At 43.7% G+C, this 25307-nt stretch overlaps 1 protein-coding gene across 2 annotated transcripts in view; it reads left to right on the top strand.

Moving 5' to 3' along the window:
• Positions 1 to 25307, top strand: part of ARHGAP21 (Rho GTPase activating protein 21) — a 50248-nt gene that overhangs the window by 10514 nt on the left and 14427 nt on the right. The window contains exons 4-9 of one of the 2 annotated variants that reach the window (XM_054390270.1): positions 1186 to 1240; positions 9666 to 9695; positions 11153 to 13100; positions 24223 to 24381; positions 24945 to 25047; positions 25140 to 25176. In XM_054390270.1, the coding sequence (XP_054246245.1) occupies positions 1186 to 1240; positions 9666 to 9695; positions 11153 to 13100; positions 24223 to 24381; positions 24945 to 25047; positions 25140 to 25176 (2332 nt within the window). The remainder of the gene's footprint in view (positions 1 to 1185; positions 1241 to 9665; positions 9696 to 11152; positions 13101 to 24222; positions 24382 to 24944; positions 25048 to 25139; positions 25177 to 25307) is intronic. The other variant, XM_054390271.1, reaches the window with a different exon arrangement.

Here is a 25307-nt window from a genome sequence, read left to right as displayed (position 1 = left end):
CTGATGTAAATTCAGTAAATTATTTATGGTTTGAAATGAAACTGATTGATTTCCAGCTTCTTTATTTTTAAACTGTGGGGAATTTGATGAAATCTCTTTTGCTTGTTTGAATGACTCAAATGCACAGAGTTTAGCTGCTGAATCTGTTTTTAATTATACAAAAAAAATGCATCAAAATTGGGTTTACTGATTAGTGTTTTGGTTTGACAGCATACATTGAAACTGAACTCTTAAAATGTGTAATGGAAGTCATTCACGTTTTAGAGATCTCTGAGAATTTGCAGTACTATGTTTAGTGTTTTAGTGCAACGCGTCACTAAGTAAAAATTTCCTTGGAGGTTGTATAGTACAATGCACCAAAAGTATTCACAGATTGCATTGGGTTGGAAAGGACCCTCAAAGGGCATCTTGTCCAAGCCTACTGCACTCAGCAGGGACATCCAGTCTCAATCTGCCCTCTTTCATCAATAGAATTGAAATACAGTCAAAATGGAGAGACACTGGAATGAGTTGCGCAGGGAGGCGCATTTGCAGGGGGTTGGACAAGATGATCTTTAAAGGTCCCTTCCAACCCAGTGCATTCTATGATTCAGTGATTGTACTCTCTGAATTGCAGGCCATATATGGTGCTGCAGCTTTTGATTTCAGTAATTCAGTGGCAGGCTCAGCACTTAACAAATAGCAGGCATTTATCACCTATACTTCAGATGTCATCTGACTGGATATACTTAAGGTGATTCTGTTAGGAAGGGATTGGAGCAGAAAGGTGTAAGTCAGTGCCTCACTTTTCACATGATGCAGTGGTTATGATGTTTCCCTAGTAATTTTAAGAGTGCCAACAGACTTTAATTTTAAATGGAAGAAAAAGAGAACTTTTAACTTACGCTCAGAGATTTGCCACCATGTTTTGTCTCTGAAGCTCCAATATCCCTTAGGACTCACAGCAGATAATGATAAACATAACCAAGTGTGTTGGCCTAATGGACTAGCTTTGCTGAGAACATAGATGTAGTTTTCAGTCAGATTTCTGTTCTACTCTTATTTGTTAATACTAATAGAAATCAGTGTCTATTTCTGTTGTGCAAACTGATTTGGGATGGTTTTGGTCTATGGAAGTTAATGGATTGTCCTTGTAAGGTAAACTGAAACCAAAAGTTTATGTGTGGTGTTTTCCTTCTGTTTCAGTGACAGCATTTTGGAACTTAGTGTTATGCCAAAAGATGAGGACATCCTTCAGCTGGTATGTTTGAAGCTTATATTCAGGCATTGTTGACCAGAGGAAAAAAATTTCTGCTGTTGGTCGCAAAGTCTTTGAACTGTGCTGCCGGAAAATAATTGCTGCTTATCTCCCTGTTGCTCCTTAAATATGTCCCTACTTGTTTGCATTCCCTGAAATTTTAGAGGAATTTGAATCTAGGGGAGAATACCTTCATGAGGTACTTCTAGCATCTTCTTGAAAATAAAAATCTTAAGAGTAGTGTTTGTATATTTATTTTATTTTTAATTAGTTTGCTTATGTTAGAATGTATGAATTGGATTGCTTTCTTTAACTGGGTTGTCTAATTCTAAAGATACTGGGAAGCATTACTAAATAACACTAGCCTATGGTGCTTAACATTAGCTGTCATTAGTAACTTCCTAATTATGAGTGGATTTCCAGGACAGAAGCAAGGTAATCAGTGTGCTGAAGGTTTCATTATCAACATTTTTAATTGCAACTGCTCTAAGTATTTTTTTATGCTAGTGTCTATGCATTCTCACTTTGAACTGAGGTCCTGCATGTACAGTGGGATAATTCACCTCCCCTTTAGTGTCTCTTTAAGTCTAAAAGAGCTGTGAATAAAATATGTTGTGTAAGTGCACACAGTGAAGAGCTAGGTATGTTGAACTTCCTGAAAACCAGGCTTAAACCCATTCATCCAGGAATTGGGTTTTTTCATGCACCTCCTCAAATCTGAGATGAGTCTACTTATTCTCTTGATAATTTTGAGACGCTTTTATATATGTAACCATTTTGAGACCACAAGGATGAGTATTATGTGATACCCAGTGTTTCAAATTTGATGTATCTATAAGCAATTTCAGTATCATTCTCAACCACTTTTGACAGAATGTTGGCATCTTGTAGGTTTTAGTAGCACTGACTTCATATGACTGGGAAGACACATTTAGGTCAACTACAAATAGTTCTTTTTCTCAGGTATATTTAATGGAATTGTGGTTTTGTAGCCTTTGGATAACAACTTTAATATTAAAAACTTGTTCAAACAGTGACACTTCAGTGGTTCAAACACTTTTTATGCTACACAGGAAATACTGAGTGCAAAAGAGAGAAAATTGCAATTGCTAAGCCCACTTTATAGGCAGCTTTACTGTAGGCTTTGCACTGTCTTGTGTGTGTGTGTCACAGATGCACAGATTGCATTAGGTTGAAAGAGACCCTCAAAGGGCATCGATATCCAACCTAGATCTACCCTGAGACCATCCAGTCACCTCAGACCTAAAGGAGCAATATGGCTGTTTCAGTGGCAAATGGTGAAATCTTTTCCTTTCCTTGTAATCAATAGAGATGTTTTTATGAGTAGCTGTGTTTAGTCCAGTCTTGGAGCTCTTGTTTACTTCCAGATTTTGTACTGACGCAGTTACTGATGTGCATAGAGGTTAATATTAAAGCTCTGGCAGTAGCTACAATTGAAGGAGGGATGTGGTGTGTAGACATAATGACCTAGAAGAGACTTCAACTTTGTTGTGTAACATTGCCTAGATCAGAAAATACTGTTTACATCTACCCTTCTCACCTCAGTTTAAGCTAATATTTACAAGGCCTCTTACACAGTTTCAGTTGGAAATCCAATTTCTTGGACTTAAGGCATTAAAAGTAAAGACTAAAATTTCACTGCCATTGGGAGGGAAAGGGTGCAGTTGTTTGGGTGTTGGTTTTGTTTGTGGGGCTTTTGTCTTTGTTTTGGTGTGGGATTTGGGTTGGTTTTGTTTGTTTCTTTCTTATCTATGTTATCAATGTTTGCTGGGTGTCTCAGTAAAATGCCATGAAACCACTGGAGCTGTATTACTGATATTCTTGCCAGAACAAACTAGAACTGAAAAATGTTTCCTTATAAGACAGCTGAAAACATTCTCTGGTGAGCAGTTTCCATACTCATGCTAAACATGATAAGAATAAGTTAGGACCAGGAAAGAGAAAAATGTAGTAGTAAAGAAACGTCATCTGGAGCCAAACGGATTGGAGAAGGAAGGAACAATACCTCAAGCTCATTCTTGTAAGGTGCTGGGCAGGTTAGCTTCTGATTCATCAAAACACTTATCTGCAGTTTTGCAAGCAGTTTAGTGAGGAGCAGTGAAGCATGCACATCCTCAGTGAAGCACCTGCCTGCATGCTTTTGTGGGTTTGGACTAAGGGCTGGAGGGCATGGTCTTTAAACTGTGGGGTTTTCACCATGATTCTTACTGAGAGCAATCCTTGGACGCTGGCTGTCATTATTCTAGCATTGAATCGGGTGGGAAAAGAGAGAGCAAACCCCTTCAGCTGAGGGTTAATAAAGTGTCTTGTAAAATGTTTTATTTGCTTTTAAATTCATTTTACATATCACATGGCATGAATGTGTTTATCTTAGCAGTGAAACCCTTAATGTGCTAGCAGCTACACACATTCAAACCTTTGCCATAGGAGTTTGCAAACTTGGTGGAAACAAAACCAGATTGCAAAGTGGGAAGGAAATTTTACCCAGTAAGTGGAAGCATGCTGAGTCCTTACTTGTAAGCACAGCAGTTCTCTTCTAGTAATTGTTGTAGAGCTGTTCCCATTCAGGGCTGGTGCTGTCACTCTCAGTTGTTGGACTTGCAAGCCCTTCTGAGCCAGACTGATTTTTTTTTTTTTTTAATTTTTTTTTTTGGTGTCATGTTGAAACTTCTGAGTTACTACTGAGTACAGGGCCCTGTAGGAATTTGAGCAGCTTGGCTGAAGCATCTCTGATCTGCATATAAAAAGATACTCTTTATTTTTTTTGAGGGTATGACTTCGGTTTAAGCCATACTCTAATGACTTTTTATGAGTGTCTCTCTGTTGCAGTCGCCTAGAGATTAAAGCAGTACTGCCACATAATATGTATGAGAAACAAAAGGCAGAAGAAAGTATTCAAGTTGTGCTTTATATATAATTGCCAATATGTTAAGTGTCAAAACAGGATATGAACGTTAAGTAGTACATTGGTCTACCTCATTTTTCAGTCTTCAAACATATTCTGAAATTTAAACCATCATCTTCTGGTTAAAGCAATTAAAGTATTCCATAGTAAGAAGGCTGCTAATGCATCAATCAATGTGATCTAGTTTGGAATAGATCCAGGCACCTCTTTGTAAGCTGCAGTATTTCTCTGTAGGCCCTTCATCAGAATTCTGAAAAAAAACATTAAATATTCTTTGTGAAAATGTCACAGCCTGCATTTGTGAACTTTCTTGTTCCTGGAAGAATGTTCAGCTTTCCTTCCCAGTGATCCCTTGGGAGGTGGGTGGAATAAGGTTGAAATAACGACACTTTGTCATCAAAACCTTTTTTCCAGTAACTGTGTCTTGCTCATAACTGGCAATATGTGCAGATGTACCTGGAATCACAGATAGACCCTCTCTTTTGGGGAGAAGGAGGCAGAAAGCCCATCTGATACCATTTTGGACCCTCTAAGGATTGTGTATTTTGAAGAAGATATTTTAATCCCTGTGATGAATTTTGTCAAGAGTTGAGAACCGGTATTTTTGTACTCATTTGTAGTCTCCAATTACAGTCAGATCACAGCAGTTTTGGATGTAGCCTTCCTGCTGTCAATGTCAATGAAGCATTGTTTGCATGGGGATGTTGTACAGAAGCGTAAACAGAGTGCATTCTATGCTGGTGTGATGTGTGAGTGTCTGTGATGGTTTGAAACTGCCTTTTTAATTTTTTCCTTGCAAAGTTCAAAACAGAGAAAGTGAAAGAGTGTAAATAAGTCATTATTGGGTGTAAGAAAGCAAAATAACGATTGTTCTAAACACTTCCATTGGATAGATAGAAATGTTTAAGAACTACTACCCAAAACAAAGTGGGCACTCTGCACATTCTGCGTTCTGCAGTGGGGGCAGTTGCTGGGCTGTCTGGCTGCTGTTTTCTTCTTCTTCTCTTCTGGCTGAAGATAACACACACTGACCTTAGCTAAGTTAACAACTTTCTGCTCTAACTAACTCTGCTTCTCTGTCCAGGGGGGTCTGGGGGGAAGCTCCTGGGAGAGGGAGGCCCCTTTAGGAAGGGTCCCCTTTGGGGGGAAGCAAAGGGAGATCGGTTGTGCTTTTCTGTTGATTGTATATATTTGTAAATGTTGTGAATTTTGTATATTTGTACATATTCATTGCATTTCTCTGTTTGTAAATACAGCCTTCATTTGCTTCCAGACTGGGCTAGCCTGGTTACTTGTTGGTGGGGGGGAAAATTTCAGCTCACACCGACACACTTTTTATTTCTGGCGCTCCAACTTGGGGCTTGATTGCTTGTATGATTTATTCCTGCTCAGATTAGGAAGCAAAATGAAGCTGTTTTGGATTTTGAGTAATTTTATTTCATCTGTTATCGGTGTGATTGTCTACAGATGGGCCGCTTCCTGCATGATAGACAAGATTGTGAGATATGTGGCCTATAAGTCGTTTCTTTGGGTTAAGAACAAGTTACTAAATGTTGTTGGATTCTGTTGTGGTCTTATTGGGCTAAGAAGATATGGTAACTCAACTATGAATCTGCTAGCAGACACATTTGAGTTTGTTACTCCTCTTACAACTTCAGAGGGTCTTTGGAACCAGTGGTACCCTAGATATCTTGTGCTAGCCTTAATTTTGTTGTTTCTTGGAATAATCATATGGCTACTGATAGCACTGTGTCAAGAAAAACATAAGGCTGCTTGCTCTTCTGACCTGCGTAGATGTAAGAGGAAATATAGAAAAGCTCAGAGAGGTTCGGAATTGGTTTCTGATTACGGTGACCAGGAAATCACAGTTCAGGTTTGTGAGAAAGATGCCGACAGCCTTGACTCAGAGCCAGCAGCAGTAGCTGCGGGACCTTTGCCAGAATCTGAGATAACAGAAATGGCTGCGCAGGCAGACATAGTTACACAGACCTGAGCTTTCAGATGAATCTGCAGTTGTGGGACAACATGAGATAGAGGATGTAAAGCTGCCGGTTGCTTCTCAAACTGTGCATCACAGACAATACAGAACTAACCGTGACTCTTTGGTGCCCGTTCAAAACTTGATTTGTCAGTTGGAGAATCAGAAGGTCATCAGCAAAACTCATTCACCTTTCAACAGTCCAATCTGGCCTGTGAGAAAGCAGAATGGAGAGTGGCGTCTGACAGTTGATTTCCGTGCCTTGAATGAAGTAACTCCACCCATGAGTGCAGCTGTACCAGACATGATGGAACTCCAATATGAGCTGGAATCCAAGCAGGCCAAATGGTATGCTACCATAGACATTGCTAATGCTTTCTTCTCTATTCCCATGGCAGAGGAATGCAGGCCTCATTTTGCTTTCACCTGGAGAGGCATTCAGTACACATTCAATCGTTTGCCCCAGGGGTGGATTCACAGTTCAACCATCTGCCATGCAGTGATCCATGATGCTTTGGAGAAAGGTGGAGCTCCAGAACACATTCAGTTCATCGATGACATCATCGTCTGGGGTGAGACTGCTGAAGAAGTCTTCGAGAAAGGTAACAAAATCATTGACATTCTCTTGCAAGCTGGTTTCGCTATCAAGCGAGACAAGGTGAAAGGACCTGCCACAGAAATCCAGTTTCTGGGAGTGTGATGGCAAGATGGTTGCCGTCACATCCCAATGGATGTGATAAACAGAGTCTCCACCATGGCAAATCCCATCAACAAGAAAGAAACTCTGCGTTTCTTAGGCATAGTGGGATTTTGGAGACTGCACATTCCTGGATACAGTCAGATTGTGAAACCTCTCTATGATGTGACTCGAAAGAGAAACAGTTTCCAGTGGGGTCCTGAGCAACAAGCAGCCTTTGACCAGATCAAGCGAGAGGTAGTCCAAGCGATGGGTCTGGGACCTGTCCGAACTGGTCCAGACATTAAGAACATTCTGTACACGGCCGCGAGTGACAATGGTCCAACCTGGTGCTTATGGCAAAGAGCTCCAGGGGAGACACGAGGACGTCCTCTTGGTTTCTGGGGTCGTGGCTACAGAGGCTCAGAGGCAAACTACACTCCAACAGAGAAAGAGATTTTAGCTGCTTATGAAGGAGTGAAAGCTGCTTCTGAAGTGATTGGAACTGAGTCACTACTTCTTCTAGCTCCTAGATTGCCAGTTCTGAATTGGATGTTCAAAGGCAAAGGTTCTTCACCACATCATGCAACAGATGCTACCTGGTCTAAGTGGATGGCTCTGATAACACAGAGAGCTCGAATGGGAAATCTCGAAAGGCCTGGTTTGGTGGAGGTGATCACAAACTGGCCAGAAGGCACAAGCTGTGCAAAACCTCCAGAGGAGAGAGTAACTTGTGCTAAGGAAGCTCCTCCTTACAGTGATCTGTCTGATGCTGAAAAGAGATATGCTTTGTTCACAGACGGTTCCTGTCGTCTTGTTGGAAACAAGCGAAGGTGGAAATCTGCAGTGTGGAGTCCAACGCACAGAGTTGCAGAAGCAAGAGATGGAGAAGGAGAATCCAGTCAATTCGCAGAGGTAAAAGCTGTCCAGCTAGCTCTTAAGGTAGCTGAACGTGAGAGATGGCCAAAGCTTTATCTCTACACTGACTCGTGGATGGTAGCCAATGCCTTGTGGGGTTGGCTGAAAGACTGGAAGAAGAATGGCTGGCAGAGGAAAGGAAAGCCAATCTGGGCTGCAGATCTGTGGGAAGACATTGCTGCTCGCATTGAGAGAATCCCAGTGAAAGTGAGACACATCGATGCTCACATTCCTAAGAGCAAAGCTACTGAGGAACAACAACACAACCATCAGGCAGATCTAGCTGCAAGAGTTTCCCAGGTGGACACAAACTCTGATCCTGATCCTGATCTTGACTGGAAACACCGAGGTGAGCTGTTCTTAGCTCAGTGGGCCCATGACTCGTCAGGACATCAAGGCAGAGATGCAACCTACCGATGGGCTCGTTGACAGATCCATTGACATTTCCATGGATGCTATCATACAAGTCATCCATGACTGTGACATTTGTGCTGCTATTAAGCAGGCAAAGCAGATCAAGCCCTTGTGGTACGGTGACCGATGGTCCAAGTACAAGTATGGTGAAGCCTGGCAGATTGACTACATCACTCTACCTCGTTCTCGATCTGGTAAGCAGTATGTGCTGACTATAGTAGAGGCAAGCACTGAATGGCTGGAAACTTACCCAGTTCCTTATGCAACTGCACGTAACACCATTCTTGGTCTGGAAAGACAAATCCTGTGGAGACATGGATCTCCAGAGAGGATTGAGTCGGAGAACGGAACTCATTTCAAGAACAATCTTGTAAAAAACTGGGCCAAAGAGCACGGCATCGAGTGGATATTCCACATTCCCTACTATGCACCAGCTGCAGGGAAGATCGAACGCTACAACGGTTTGCTGAAAACCACTCTCAAAGCCATGGGGGGTGGATCTTTGAAAAACTGGGAGAAACATTTATCACAAGCAACCCGGTTGGTGAATAGTAGAGGTTCAGTGAATTGAGCTGGACCTGCCCAATCAGATTTGTTGCAAAAGGAGGAAGGTGATAGAGTTCCTGTTATCAGAGAAAAGAATCTGTTAGGCAAAACTGTTTGGGTATTTTCTCCTTCAGGAGAGTGTCCTAGGTTTTTACCTCTATTGCCAGCTCTGGGAAGGAGGAATTGTTTTCTGATCATAGGGGGTGATTGGCATGCAAGACAAACAAAACCAGTAGCCTCTTACTCTGATCTCTGTTTCCTGGGTCCTCAGTATCTTTTCCTTTCTTGCAATTCTTAACAGCCTATTGATTTCTTAAATTGCCATTTACTTAAAGATTCAAAACCAGTTCTCTTTCCAGGTCCTCTCCCTCCATTAAATGTGCAAGTGGAAATCTAACTGATTTTTTTACTACGAGTGGAGGGGGGAAAAAATCCAAATCACATGAGCAGACTCTTTCTGCAGCATCATTGCTCCCATTTCAGATGTACAGCATGAAAGCAGCTGCAGTCAGCTGACAGCTTGTGGTCATGTTCCCATATATGTGAGGAAGGGGCGTGCTGGTTGCAGTGCATAATGAAGTCCTTGTTTCGTCACCAGGAAGCAGGGACAGTAGCAGCCCAGGGGAAATGAGAGACAGGAATGTTGCTGTGGTGGAAGGGAAGTCTCGCTGCATAGAGGCAGAGCTCTCTGCAGGCAGCTCCAGGGATGCACCAAGGCAAAATGGCACAAATGTATTTTGCTTTCTGAAGGGTAGAGGATAAATATGAGGAGCGGGTCAGCGCCTGGGATGGACGTGTTCAAAAGGATGCTGAAGTTATTTTTTATGCTTTGCTGCCCTTTACCTCTGTTGGTACCTTCCAGTGAAATCAGTTGTATTTTTAGCTTTCTGTATTCAACATCAATATGACAAGATAGTTCTGTCTTTACATCTGTAAGCAGCTTTTACTGTCTTTTCCTGTTTTCTGCCAGCTGCAGTTTACAAAGGATGTCACGGCACTGGTAAGAAATGTACAGTAGCCATTGCTCGGATGGTTTTGTAAGGCATGTTCTTAATGATTTGTGAGAAGCAGGAATGTGAAACAGCCAATTGGTTGGAAATGAGCTAGATATAGACTGAGCTGAATTTTCCTCATGATTCTAATCTCTTAACTTGTGCTTTGTGCCTGTCTTATTTGGTGGGTTTTCTCCTCATGTTTTTGCACTTCACTAGTGCTTGGTATAACATTGCAGCAGCATTATAAATGCCTCACCCTCCTCCCTGCTTTGCTCTGTATTAATGTTATGCCTGCACTCTGGGCTTTTATAACCTCCCTAGCTTTCAAAAGCCAGGGCACACTGATACTGTGGAATTGAGCACGTTATGAATTGGACAGGACATGCTGCGCTGGGATACCACGCCTAAGCATGTCAAAGCCCTGAGAAATCATTTTAATCTGCTGTTGCGTTGGCAGGCTCTGCCTTGGCTCTTTATTTCATTCTGTTCAAACCACACAAAGTCATGCTGAAGTTGTCAGTAATAGGATGCTCGTTTAAGGGTGCTGGATGCTTCTGATGGATTTATTATTTGGCATGTTCTGTTAATTCCATAGTGATAAATGCTGCTTTGCTAAAAGGCTACAGAAGCATACCTAGTGTATTTAAACTATGCTCAGTCAGGCTCTGGAACATGAAGGTGCAAATAAAATATACTGAGGAAATGAATTTGGGGTTTGAATTTGTGTTTTAACAGTGTATGGACAGCAGTGGATATGTATGCATTTCATGCTGTTTGAACCTTCAAGTTAAAAATGTTAAATATTATTAATATGTTTTCAGTAAGATTTGTGTGTCTTGGCTGTCTCCTGTAAAATGTAAGATGACTTACAAGGTGTTGGCTCACAACAAAGATGTTACTGCTTCAATTTTATTAATTTTCTGTTCAGGACCAATAGCCTTTCTATGCAAGATCTCTTAGAGCAGTGTGGTGGTGCATATTTGTGTATGCTTTTCTTATCCGCTATGTTAAATGGACAGAGGAAATGGGGAACAGAGAATTTTCTAGTGCTGGTTGAATTTGTTATGCAGTATTTTAACCTGTCAGTTGCTGTGGAGTTCTGGTTTCCAGCAATGTGGACTTCAAATGGGAAGAATGCATGAAGCATCACAATGGAAAGCAAAATTAAAAGGGAGAAAAATACTGTGTTTTGAGCTGGTGATCGTGAGAAACCTGCCTCAGTGCCCTGCCTGCAGTGTTTCTGACAACTGCTTATCAGTTCATTTTTTAATTGTTGAGGGGGGAGGTATGCCATGATTTTGCTTGTTCTGTTTCTGCTCTTGGAGTGGGGAAATGCTGGGGCTATCTTTGTAATCAACATTTTGTCTAAGATTATAGAAATGTGAATTTCCTACTTGTGTTCAAACAGTGAACTTCTCCATCTCCCTCAATGCTGAATACTCACTTCCTCTTCTCTCCACAGGCATATTCCCAAGATGCCTACCTGAAAGGCAACGAAGCCTACAGTGGTAATGCCCACAACATCCCTGAGCCACCGCCAGTATGTTACCCACGCCTGACATCCACAGCTTCTGTAACGGCACAAGCTGGTGAGAAGCTATCTTCGGACTTCTCCCTGGGGAAGCAGCAAGTCCATAGAGCAGTGCGGGCATTGGCACAGCCAGAGAGGGCTTACAGAATGGAAATCCAAGTGCCTCCATCACCCACAGACATTGCAAAGTCAAATACAGCCGTCTGTGTTTGCAATGAAACTGTAAAGACTGTTATTGTGCCTTCTGAGAAGGCTGTAGACTTGCCATCTTGTAGAAATAACCATGCTGGTCCAGCACACAGGACAGAGGAGGTAAGATATGGCTTAAAAGATCAGAGCAGTCTAAAAGCATGGACCACAGCACCACCATGTTCAGCACCCACTGCCATTGTACTTCCCCAGACTCCAATAACAAGACCAATGGAAACAGGAACACTCGGTAAAGCTTCGAACTACGTAGTGTGTGCAGAAGGAATCCCCAGCAGTCGACCTCCTGCTCAAACCACAGACTCACCGCCAGCCTCTGCCAACCATTACAGCTCTCCCACCTCCCACCAGCACATAGACTGGAAGACCTACAAAACATACAAAGAGTACATCGACAACAGGCGCATGCACATGTACGGCTCCCGCACCATACAGGAGAGGTTGGACAGCTTAAGGGCAGCTTCTCAGAACACAACCGACTACAACCAAGTGGTGCCGAACCGCAGCATGTCCCAGGTACGGCGCAGGAGCACCTCTCACGACAGGGTCCCTCAGTCTGTTCCAATGCGGCAGAGGAGTGTGTCCCAGGAGCGGCTGGAGGATCCTGTGCTGATGAAAGAGTGGCCCCGAAGTGCTTCCCAAGATACCCTAATTTCACCTTTGGTTAATGCTAAGAGCCACAGGGCTCACTCCTGGGACTATCTCAGCAAGCAGGGTGAAGTGCTAGAGAACTTTCACTCGGAGAACCTGATCGCAGATACGAACGGAGACAGGAGAAAGACTTACAAGTGGACAGGGTTTACAGAGCAGGACGATCGGCAAGGCATTTATGAGAGATCCCGGCAGCATGCATTTCACGTGTCCCTCCGAGGTCAGAACTTCCCTGTGGCTCCCAGTGCTTATATGTTAGACAACAGGAGAACAGGCAGCAGGGCTTCTCTGCCTGGGTCCCATTTTCAGAAGCCTTCCCCAGAAATGAAAATGTTACAGTCTTCTCGGGACTTGCAGGCTCCCGGGGGAGTTTCGAAACCTACAGCTCTTTCACAGGAGAGGTTGTCTCTCACACCAGCCAGAAGTTCTAAAAGTAGCTCTTTGAAGAACTCTGCTCCCTATGCAGCAAAACCATCCTTTCCTCTTAACCAGAGCCTGGATGCCATTACCAGCAAAGACCAAAGAACAGTAAATCACTTGCACCACGGTGGTCTCTTAAACCAGCAGTCCAGGATCCGAGCAGAAGGTGCCCCAGATCGCAAACCTGAAGCTGGCAAACCCATCCAACCCTCGTCTCTGTCTCTAGCTTCCACCAAACTTGCTCAGCCAACAAGTGAGACTTCAACTACCTCTGACAATGTAGGTGGCTCTATCAGACAGAAGACTCAAGATTTTGAAAGGGAAGGTATCCATGAGCCTGGAATTCTGCAAAGGGATGTTCAGGAAAATGACAGAGAGACAGTGGTTATGAGGGACAAGTCGCCTTCTGGCCACCAAACCCCACAGCCTTTGAGGCATCAGTCCTACATTCTTGCTGTAAATGACCAAGAGGCAGCCTCAGACACTACTTGTTGGTTACCTAACGATGCTCGAAGAGAGGTCCACATAAAAAGAATAGAAGAAAGGAAAGTATCAGGTTCCAGCCCACCTGGTGACTCCTTGGCTTCTATTCCCTTTATTGGTGAGTTCAACTATTCCATTGTCTGGAGAGCAGCTGACTGCTGTTCCTCTGAATCCTGGGGCTGAGGGGCATGGGGGTGCTTTTCTCACCTAGGGTAATATTAGATTGGTGAAATTGAAAATACTCTTTAGTGGAGGAAAGATGTGTTCTGTTTTGTCTGGGGAATCAGTGTGGAAAAAAAGATCTGGAAGGATTTAATATTTTTCTAGAGTTTTCCTTATCCCCCCTGGAGAAGTCTCCGTTACATAACTCTGTCTGTTTATCACTCCAGAAGGCTCTCTTGTTAGGTGCATGGACAGCTGCTAGCAGCACCTCCCAGAGTATTTTTTCTTCTCTGGTATAAAATCCAGTAAAAAAAGAATATGGATGGAAATCTCTATAAGGGTGAATTGGGGGGGTGGCGGGGTGGAAAGCTTGTCATCTGAATAGGTAGGGTGAAACCTTTCTGAGACAGATATAGGATAGAGGTGTTTCAGGTGCCAGGATAGCAATACAGTGAAGTGAATTTGTAGGTAAAGATGCTAATGTGGATAGAAATCAAAGAGTTTGTGGAAGCAGAATGTAGGAAGGCACAAAGATTTGCTAGTGGGTTGTGACACAGAGCTGGAATTAGAGGGAGTTTATAGGAAGGGGGTTCTTTAGACCCTGAAGACCTTTCTTTAAGGGTTAGTACACATTTGTAAGACCTGTAACTGCTCTTTGTGCAGAGGTTTTTAACACTGTGCCTCAAATGAGTACTGGGCACTCTAATTTATGTGCAGTGTTTGTATTCACTTAGAGGTGCTTGCTGGGAGTTTTCTAATCCCCTGCAATTTAAATGTTACAGAAGTATCAGATCAAGATTGTCAAAACCCTTTTCTATACAATCTTTTGATTTTGACAGAAATCTGCCATGAACTCGTACTCAGGTGGTTTGCTTCCAGATTTTAGAGAAATGTGATGATCAAAGTTCAAAGAAGCCTTAATCATGGCAATTGTACAACATTTGGCTAGCAGCTGAGCAGGACAGAGGAAGCCAGGCTGTAACTCTCCCTTGCAGTCTCTTGGCATAACACCACCTGGGATTGTGTGAATTCTTATGGGTTCCTTGGCCTCTTGGATTGAAAGCTCCTCTATACTCCAGAGATACTAAAAAGTGGTGCTGGTTGAATGTAGGCATGGGCTGAGCCAACACAGTACTTGTGGCCATCTTCCTAGCAAGAAATTCTTCTGCCAGTGCAGGTGCTGTGGTAAATTTCCACCACAGCTCCAGCACCTTGAAGATGAAATAACCCTCCCTGAACAGGAAGGACATCAAATGCCATTAAGAGTGGGCATCTTCTGAAGTTAGAATTAACATGCATGATTCTAACTTCGTTTGTTCCACTGCCTAATTACAGCTTGACTTGTTGAACGCCTTGCTTAATCAGGCAGATAAAGCCCTATAGATCTGTTGTGCAACCCAGTTAAAGGCTATTTAACTCTTCTGAAGGGAAATCACTCAGATTCTTGGATTTTTATCTTTTGGTTGGGATTTTTTCCCTTTTTTCCTTCTGATTGAGAAGGCTGCTAATAGAAATACCTGCTTAGTTGTTGCCACCCTCTCTGCATCCTTTGTTTATATAAACTTAGGTTTTCATAGTATTAGGTCTTGTTAGATGTGGTTCATTTCATAGATACACTTACTGAAGTTATTTGTACACTAGGCCTTTGGAGCAGTGTGGAAATGTAAGTTTGGGGGAAACAAGTATCTTCCCAGGTTCCACATTACTGCTATTTTAAGTACTATATGGTGTGTTTGTAGTCACTTTTTGTTCATTAAAGTAATAGATGTGGCCAAGCAATGGTAGAATTTCAGCCAGGTAGAGTTAGCTTCTGCAGCAGTATTTAAAGACTAACCTGCTCTTGAGAATCATAGAATCATAGAATCAAGAAGGCTGGAGGAGACCTCAAAGATCATTGAGTCCAACCTGTCACCCTAAACCTCATGACTATCTAAACCATGGCACCAAGTGCCATGTCCAATCCCCTCTTGAACACCTCCAGGGATGGTGACTCTACCACCTCCCCGGGCAGCACATTCCAATGGCCAACCACTCTCTCTGTGAAGAACTTTCTCCTCACCTCCAGCCTAAACCTCCCCTGGCACAGCTTGAGACTGTGTCCTCTTGTTCTGGTGCTGGTTGCCTGGGAGAAGAGACCAAACCCCTCCTGGCTACAACCTCCCTTCAGGTAGTTGTAGACAGCAATGAGGTCACCCCTGAGCCTCCTCTTCTCCAGGCTAAACAGTCCCAGCTCCCTCAGCCTCTCCTCACAGGGCTTGTGCTCAAGGCCTCTCCCCAGCCTCGTTGCCCTTCTCTGGACATGCTCCAGCAACTCAACATCTTTCCTAAACTGAGGGGCCCAGAACTGGACACAGTACTCAAGGTGTGGCCTAACCAGTGCTGTGTACAGGGGTACAATGACCTCCCTGCTCCTGCTGGCCACACTATGCCTGATGCAGGCCAGGATGCCATTGGCTCTCTTGGCCACCTGGGCACACTGCTGGCTCATGTTCAGCTGCTGTCAACCAGTACCCCCAGGTCCCTTTCTGCCTGGCTGCTCTCCAGCCACTCTGACCCCAGCCTGTAGCTCTGCATGGGGTTGTTGTGGCCAAAGTGCAGCACCTGGCACTTGGATTTGTTGAATGCCATCCTGTTGGACTCTGCCCATCTGTCCAGCCTGTCAAGGTCCCTTTGCAGAGCCCTTCTACCTTCTAACAGATCAACACCTGCTCCCAGCTTGGTGTCATCTGCAAATTTACTGATGATGGACTCAATCCCCTCATCCAGATCATCAATAAAGATATTGAACAGGATGGGGCCCAGCACTGATCCCTGGGGGACACCACTAGTGACAGGCTGCCAGCTGGATGTGGCACCATTCACCACCACCCTCTGGGCTCGGCCCTCCAGCCAGTTCCTAACCCAGCGCAGAGTGCTGCTGTCCAAGCCACAGGCTGACAGCTTGGCCAGGAGTTTGCTGTGGGGGACAGTGTCAAAGGCCTTGCTGAAGTCCAGGTAGACTACATCCACAGCCTTTCCTACGTCCACCAGACTGGTCACCTGATCATAGAAGGAGATCAGGTTGGTGAGGCAGGACCTGCCCTTCCTAAATCCATGTTGGCTGGGCCTGATTCCTTGGCCATCCTTCAGGTATGCAGTGATTGCCCCCAAGACAATCTGCTCCATGATTTTCCCTGGCACTGAGGTCAGGCTGACAGGCCTGTAGTTCCCAGGTTCTTCTGTTCGTCCCCTCTTGTGGATGGGCGTCACATTGGCCAGTTTCCAGTCTTCTGGGACCTCTCCAGTGAGCCAGGACTGGTGGAAAATGATGGAGAGAGGCTTGGCCAGCTCATCTGCCAGCTCTTTCAGCACCCTAGGATGAATCCCATCAGGTCCCATGGACTTGTGAATATCCAAGTGACTCAACAAGTCTCGAACTAATTCCACATGGATTTCAGGAGTACAACACTGCTCCTTGACCCCATCAACCAGCTCAGGAGGCCAGTTATCCTGAAGTCCTCCTGCCTTACTGTTGAAAATGGAGGCAAAGAAGGTATTTAGAATCTCAGCGTTCTCCTCATCCTTAGTTACAATGTTACCCTCCACGTCCAACAAAGAGTGGAGGCTCCTCTTGCCCCTCTTTTTAGCATTAATATATTTATAAAAATGCTTTTTGTTGTCCTTCACAGAAGCGGCCAGTTTAATTTCTAACTGTGCTTTTGCCTCTCTAATTTTTCTTCTACATGATCTAGCAACATCCTTAAACATATCACTAGTTGCCTCCCCCCTTTCCAAAGGCGATAAACCCTCTTTTTTTCCCTTAAATCCTTCAGGAGCTGCTTGCTCATCCAGGCTGGTCATCTTCCCCGCCGGCTCGTCTTACGGCATGTGGGAACTGCCAGTTCCTGTGCCTTTAGGAGCTCCTGTTTGAAGTAGGTCCAACCATCCTGGACCCCTTTGTTCTTAAGGGCTATTACCCAGGGAACTTTCCGAATAAGTTGCCTGAACAACCTGAAGTTTGCCCTCCGGAAGTCCAAAGTGAGGGTTCTGTTACTGCTCCTCCCTATTTCCCTGCATATTGAAAACTCCACTATCTCATGGTCGCTGCACCCTAGACAGCCTCCGACCATCACATCTCCCACCAGCCCTTCTCTATTTGAGAACAGCAGATCAAGCAGAGCCTTACCCCTGGTAGGTTCACCTAAGAGCTGCATCAGGAAGTTGTCATCCATGCACTCTAGGAACCTTCTGGACTGTCTCCTCTCTGCTGAATTAAGTTCCCAGCAGATGTCTGGTAGGTTAAAGTCCCCCACAAGGACAAGGTCTGATGATCTTGAGACAGCTTCCAGCTGCTTATAGAATATCTTATCGGCCTCCTCGTCCTGGTTGGGTGGTCTATAACAGACTCCAACCAGGATGTCAGTTTTGTGCGGCCTCCCTCTGATTTTAACCCACAAGCATTCAACCCTTTCATCTGCCACCTCAAGTTCTGAGGCATCAAAGGATTCCCTAATATACAGGGCCACCCCTCCTCCTCTTCTCCCTTGAAGGGAGCCTAGGGATGATTTTAGCTCTTTGAGTAGCACAGTGCCCTGCAGCACAGACAGAAACCCAAGCAGAGATCTTGCAGGTGTTATGGTGGGTTGCTGAAGATCTGCCTTTTGACATTAGTCCTCTCCCAAAAAGCTGCTCTGAAGCAGGGACTTGAAATTTTGGGTTGTGTTTGCTAATAGAAATGAGAGATCTGTTCAGAGCAAACCTGGTATGCAGATGTAATATCTTTTACGGGAGAATCTGGCAAAATAGGCAAGATACTATGTGCTTAAACTCTTCTTCCAGGTAAGCAAATGTTCCTGGGGGCTGAGGAACCTGCTGTGTTTACAGAAAAACATACCCTGGCACTGCAGCCTTCAGTCCTTCCCGGAGCTGCTGAGTGCAGGGTCTTGTGGTTAGCTTGGAAAGCTGCTGTTTCTATTTCAGATTCAAAGAAAGGCTCTCTGCTTGAAATCATCTCTGTTGTTTCAAACTACATCAGTCAACCTCATGAAAGGTTATGCCAGAAACGGCCTCATCTGCTCTCCAGTAAAAATTGCCTTACCTCTATCAGTGGCTGTTAGCAATTGTGCTGTTTAATGGATGTTTTTTTTAGTCTTGCAGTTTCTGCACAATTTCTCTGTTAGAGAGCAGCAAATGATAGATTCCTGCCCTCTTGTCTCATTTTGGATGTGTTCACCTGCACCAGGATGGAAATGAGAACCCTACTTAACATTTCTATAATTGTTCAGGAAAGGTTGATCCAGGATATAGTTATTTGTGTCCATTTCTTAGCCATAGATGTGTGGTGTGCACAGCTGAGATTTGCAGCTGGCTTGAAACTGTTTATTTTTAGGTCACTTCATTCCACTGTTAATTTGTGAATAAATGAGAGAAAATGAACCAGATAAAAATATTTGACCAGACTTCAGTAATGCCAAAGTGTTGTATAAATTAGATGAGTGTCCTCTCTCTGGCCAGAGCTGCTACCAAAGGGAAGGTATGAGAACAGGACAAGGATATGTGATACTCAGTGCTGGTACTTAAAGGTCACCAACCGTTGGCACTGTACAGCGTCTCTGAGCCAAATGGTGATTTGGAAGGCTCCACACATTTCTCAATCCTCCTCTGTACTACAGGCAGATTTTGCAGTCCAATACAGCAGATTCACAGCTTTCACCACATGGTATTTAATGCTTTTTGTGGGGGGGTTATAACTTGTCTCCTGCTTGCTGAGTTTCTAAGAGAGGTGTTTTAAGAGCGACCAGCAGGCTGCTAATCTTGATTCACTTCCAAGCCACTCATGGTTTGATCTCTGTTGCTTTTATCCTTAGTGCAGAGAAACCCCCACAGGGATTTCTGTGCTGGTAATCAGGCAGACTCTGCTTTTAGCTTCACTTTAAGAGATGATCTTCTGCCAATTTTCAAAACCAAGGTTTTGTTATTATTTTTTAAATTGTGTTCCAATATCCATTGTTCTACAGAGCTCTGTCATAATGAAAATGTATGGGTACTTGTTGATCAACAGGTAAGATAAATGTAGCTGGCTTGTAGTAAATGATAGAATCATAGACTGAGAGCCCTGGGGCTGTTTAGTCTGGAGAAGAGAAGGCTGAGAGGGGATCTGATCAATGTCTATAAGTAGCTCTGAGGGGTGGCTGTCAGGATGAAGGTGCCAGGTTCTTTTGGGTGGTGCCCAGTGATAGGACAAGGACCAATGGGTACCAGCTGGAACACAGGAAATCCCACCTCAACATCAGGAGAAACTTCTTTGCTGTGAGCCTGCTGAAGTCCTGGAGCAGGCTGCCCAGAGAGGTTGTGGAGTCTCCTTATCTGCAGACTTTCAAAACCCACCTGTGTGCATTCCTGTGTGACCTGCCCTAGGTGACCCTGCTTTGGCAGGGGGGTTGGACTTGATTTGTGGAGGTCCCTTCCAACCCCTTACATTCTGTGATTCTATGAATGTACTTGTTCTGGTTTCTTCTCAAGAGAGAAGCATCAGGCAGGGAGAAATTAAAGCACTCAAACTCTTGCAACAGAGAATCGTGGCTTGTGAACCTAACCTTAAAGGCAAGAGGTAGGTGATTAGAGATGATTGATGGGCATGTTTTAAGTAAACTGTAATTGTAGCAAAACCTGTTAGTAATCAAGATAAAGGTGAAAGTCTTCAACTATTGTGATAATTGGTTTTGTTTTTTTTCTGCAAGTTACTGCCTGGCTATTCCGAGCTGTGGAAATACAAATGTAAGTGCAGGAGAAATCAGAGCTGAGAGATGTTCATTGCGGAGGGACTGTTGCTTCCATTATTTTAGCGGTAGTGTTGGCACAGCTTTTAACATGTCATCAATGTTTCTAAGATAAGCATCAGCCTTCTATTTTTCTTTTTTCAGGATTTCACAGTGTCCTGCCAAATCACTATTGCTCCAGGCTGAAATTTTCAGTATTTCTTATCCAAAGAACAATTTTTAAATCATTGTGGTATCCTGAAGCATAGCAGCCAAAACACAAAGTTATAAATTCGTGGTTTATGTGCTTCTGTGACTCCAGAATCCTTTTTTTAATTAAAACATAATATTGGAAGTCAATAATTCAGAGCATCTAGAAGAGTTTTCATTGAGCAGAAGCATCAGATTTGTTTGGTTAATAAGTAATCGAAAGAAGTGAATCCAGCAGGTTGAGAGAGGTGATTCTGGCACTTTGCTCTGGTGAGACCTCACCTTGAGTACTGTGTCCAGCTCTGGGGTCCCCAGCACAAGAGAGACATGGACCTGCTGGAGCGGGTCCAGAGGAGGCCACAAAGATGAAACTCTCCTATGAAGACAGGCTGAGAGAGCTGGGGCTCTTCAGCCTGGAGAAGAAGAGGCTCTGGGGGAGACCTTAGAGCTACATTTCAGTATCTGAAGGGGACCTGCAGGAAGGCTGGGGAGGGACTGTTCAGAAGGGCTTGGAGTGATAGGATGAGGGGAAATGGTTTGAAACTGGAGCAGGGTAGGTGTAGGTTGGGCATCAGGAGGAAGTTCTGCACAATGAGAGTGGTGAAATACTGAAACAGGTTGCCCAGGGATGTGGTTGAGGCCCCATCCATGGGGACATTCAAGGTCAGACTTGATGTGGCCTTGGGCAGCCTAATCTAGTTGGAGGTGTCCCTGCTGACTCCAGAGGGGTTGGACAAGATGCCCTTTGAGGGTCCCTTCCAACCCAATGCCATCTGTGTATATTTTCAAAGCATAAATCCTACTTAGTATATCATTATAACTTAAAATAATTGCAGGTAATAAAGGAGTGCTGTCTTGGCCAAAAAGTACAGTGGGAATTGGTTTGTTTGTTTTATGTGCTGGGGTAATATTGTGAACTGGAACCTTTAGAATTGCTTTCTGTTTGTATGGAAAGATGTATTCACATTTGCTTTAAGGCTGAAGTAAGCCCCACAGTCAGAGATGAGATTTTTAGAGTGGCCTCCCATGAAAAATCACCTTGCAAAGCCTTTTTCTGTTTGTGTGCAACTCAGTCAGTATAATAAACATTATTTAGGTGAGCACATTAGCAGAGGGCTGGATTTGATGATTCAGGAGGCTTGTTCCAGTGCTGTGTTTCTCTGGCTTACAGAAATGAATGTGCTCAGCATGCAGACATGTTCCCATTCTATTCTCTTGGCCACATGAGGATAATTACGTAAAGTAGATATATGAAGAAGTTCTTTGTGAAGACAATGGGGGCTGTCAGGGCTGCAAGCACTTAAACTAACAAACCAAAAAAAGCTTTTCAGAGGTCCTGTTTTGAAAAAGGAGGTAGCCAGTCATGCTGAATCCAGGCACTAGTGGCTCTTCTTTGCAGATCATGTGCTTCAGGCTGGCAGGTCTCTAATTATTGGAGCTTTTGCCCATGGTTGAAGGGTAAAAGATTGTAGGTTAAAGTCCAAGATGCAGCAGCTTGCTTTTCATGATCTGTACCACAGATCTGTTCTATGCTGTCTCAGCAATCTTCATGTGCAAAGCAATTTAAAGTTTGTTATTTAAGGATGTGTAACTCCACAGCTATTACATTTTCCTTAGTTGAATCTTTAAATGAGATAATAAGTAGTCTTTGATGAAATCATTCCCCTCTAGTTGGCACTTCTTGGGCAAATGCCCTGAGCAAAACCTGGTTTGAATTAAATGCTATAAACAAAGACATTAACTATTACATGAATCATAGTAATGTTGGTTTGTATCAGTGTAATGGGGTCTGATGCAGATCTCTAATTGTTATTTAGTGCTTTTTTTGGTGTTCATTCCTTTCAATCCTTTGGAAATTGGGTAGTACCTGTTCCTTCATTCCTCATCCACAGAGGGGGTATAGTACATCCTCTTTGTCATCCTTTGTCCCCCATGGAATCTTGACTTTTGAAATCCCTAGTTCTGTCTCTGTCTCAGGGTAAATTTGTCTTTCCAGAGAGAAAGCCCAGCACTGAATGAGGCAGTCACTCCTATGGTGTACATTAGGGTTTGCTGTAGGATCACTTCATGTCATGTAAAAGCTTGCCAGTAGCTGACCTTTGACCTCTTAAGGACTGAAGAGAGTTGTTTCCCTCCTGCATCAATGTCATTGTGCCATTTCTTTAAAGCTTGCCTATGTCTAAAGGCAATCGTGATTCATCTGGGGCCCAGATCCACTGCAAAGTACTAATTTGAGTAATTGTTAATTTCAAGGACTTAGAAACTGGATTTCCTCAGCTGTATTTAAGTGCTTTGGGAACCTGTGTAGTGTTGCCTAACACTTCTGTATTCACAGCTTGCAAATATTTCAAGCACCAGTGCTGGTGTAACTTCTGAAAGTAGAAACTGTGACATTTGGAGATCAGTCTGTAATAGCAATAACTTAAAAGCTGAGCACTTGCAGCTTGTATGCCATCAACTCTTTCATTCTACAGCAAGTGCTTACATTCCTTAGTCCATGTTACTGTGCTTATCTCAGGGTTTGCTGCAGGGAAGCTGAGCAAATGAAAATGGGCAAGAGAACAAGTGAGCTGTTGTAGTTTGGAACTGGAAGTGTACCTGAGGTGGTTCCCATCTCCTAGATGGCTGGAGAGAAGAGATCTGTCAATGTCTCATTTATCCCTGTGGATACAAGCAAACCTTAGAACCATAGAATTGTTTTGGTTTGAAAAGACCTTTGAGATAGAGTCCATCCACTGACCTAATCCCACCATGGCCATGTGCCCCAAGGTGCCATGTCTGCACATTTTAACAACTCCAGAGATGGTGACTCTACCACCTCCCTAAGCAACCTGTTCCAATGCCTGACCAACCTCTTTCAAACCTGAGGCTTTTTTTAGGCTGTAGTATCACAGATTTGCTGCAAGAGGTTTTGTTTTCCCTTTTTATTGTTCCTAGTTTGCAGCTAGGTGCGGGTTTTTTGTATGATGTTTAGCATAACCTCAGGAATTATGATCTTTTCTACGCCAGACAATGTAGAGGGTTTTTATTGCCTGAGCTTCCTGTACTCTAATCGTTTATTGCCTTGTTTGCCATGTACATTGCCCAATTTTGATGGTGCAAGTGCTGCCTTAACAGAACTGTTAGTGACTGTAAGGACAGCACAGTGCAGCACGCGCAGTTGTGTTGGCACAAAGCAAAGAATAAACCTCTGTCTGTGAGCGTTCATTGCTTTCAATGGGCTTTTCAGTGGCTCTGCATATTGCAATTCCTAGCACCTAGCATACATTCATATTCATTACAGCAGCACAGTTCCGCGCCTGCTTGGCATTTCGTGTGGTAGTTTTTTGCCCTCCATCCCTTCTTCTGTCAGAGCACGAAGCAGGATCACTTTTTCTAGTCCCAGTGATGTGCTCTAGAAGAGGTTACAGCTCTTTTCTCAGGATGCCTGAAAATGTATCTTTGGACTTCTTCCATCTTGTAACAAACATGTTCAGTCCTAGAAATACTTGAAGCCTTCTGGAATCTTTCGTGATGACCCTTGTGGCCGTTGAGACTGTGAGGTGCTGGGCATGTATGGCATGCAATCATTTGTATGAGCAATTAGAGGAAGAACTAATTGGTATGTAGTGCTGCCATCCCTTCAAAATAGGAATACTTGCTGCTGTATTTGGATGGGGTGGGGGAAATGGGCTCTTTGGATGTGGGTTATATGTTTAAATGCTCTTTTCTTTGCTTGGAACTTGGCTTTCTTATTTAAATGCTTGTTCAGACTAAGTGATTTTAGGTAGTCTGCCTGTATTTTGTAGGAAGTCATGCAAGTTTAGACTTACTGATGTAGTAAGTGTGTGCTTCACTTGGGCACATAAACAAAAATGGTCTACTTGAAAATAACATTACATGAGCTTAGCAAATAATTCCTGTTTCATTTTCTCACAGCAAACTTTGTAATTGGGTTTGATGTTCTTTGCCCCCATCTCTGACGGACAGTTAACATCCCTATGAAGTCAAACTTGTGTCTTACAGAACACCTTTGATAGTGTGAATTAACTGGATCCTTTAAAAGACTTCCATGTTTAATACCTGATAATGCCAAGTTCAGTCCCCATTTCATGTATGTAATGTGCTGATGTATGACATTACTTTTTATAGATGAACCGACTAGTCCTAGCATTGACCATGATATTGCACACATTCCTGCTTCTGCTGTCATTTCTGCATCTGCTTCTCAAGCACCAGCTATAACAACTGTTCCTCCCAGCCCCACCTCTCCAGTCCCTTTAATTCGGCGACAGCTGTCACACGATCATGGTGAGTGTTCATTTCTTTTTCTTTGTTCCCTCTCCTTTTACACTTTGGACAATAAGGGTGAAAATTACTTGCCTTACGAGGAGAGGCTGAGAGCCCTGGGGCTGTTCAGTCTGGAGACCAGAAGACAGAGGGGATCTGATCAGTGTCTATGAACATCTGAGGGCTGGGAGCCAGGAAGGCCAGGGACAGGGACAGCCTCTACTCACTCATGCCCTGGGATATGACAAAGGGCAGTGGATGGAAACTACAGCACAGGAGGTTCCACCTCAACATGAAGAAAAACTTCTTTGCTGTAAGGCTCACAGAGCACTGGAACAGGCTGCCCAGGGAGGTTGTGGAGTCTCCTCCTCTGGAGACTTTCCATCCCTGTCTGGATATGTTCCTGTGTGACCTGTGCTGGATTCTATGGTCCTGCTCTGGCAGAGGGGCTGGACTCGATGATCCCCAGAGGTCCCTTCCAACCCCCTAACTTCCTGTGATCATGAGCTCTTTATTTCTTGAAATAAAGTGCAAAAATAAGATTTAGGCTCCTACATACTCAGAAAGCCTCTGTCTGTTTGTAGAGTCCATTCGGCCTAGTGTCCTGGATAGCCAGTCTGCTGCAAAGACTGAGAGATCCAAGTCGTATGATGAAGGACTGGATGACTACAGAGAAGAGGGAAAATCGTGAGTTCATCGCCCCAAACCCAGCTGATTTGAGATCTGTTTTTAAAAGTGTATAAAATCACATTTTGACATTTGTTTTTTTCTCTCTACAGGTCCATTAAGCATGTGTCAAGTTTAAAGGGGATTAAGGTAGGTACAAAATAAACAACAAGTCCAAGGAATTACACATAGTGCTGTGCCCAGTTGCAGAGTTGTACAACTCCATTATACAAAGTGATGACTGAAATGCAGAGTGAAGTTTAAGATTGCTGCTCATCAAA

Source organism: Indicator indicator, chromosome 20, assembly GCF_027791375.1.
Source record: "Indicator indicator isolate 239-I01 chromosome 20, UM_Iind_1.1, whole genome shotgun sequence".
Lineage (NCBI taxonomy): Eukaryota > Metazoa > Chordata > Aves > Piciformes > Indicatoridae > Indicator > Indicator indicator.
This window is presented reverse-complemented; position numbering and strand designations above follow the sequence as displayed.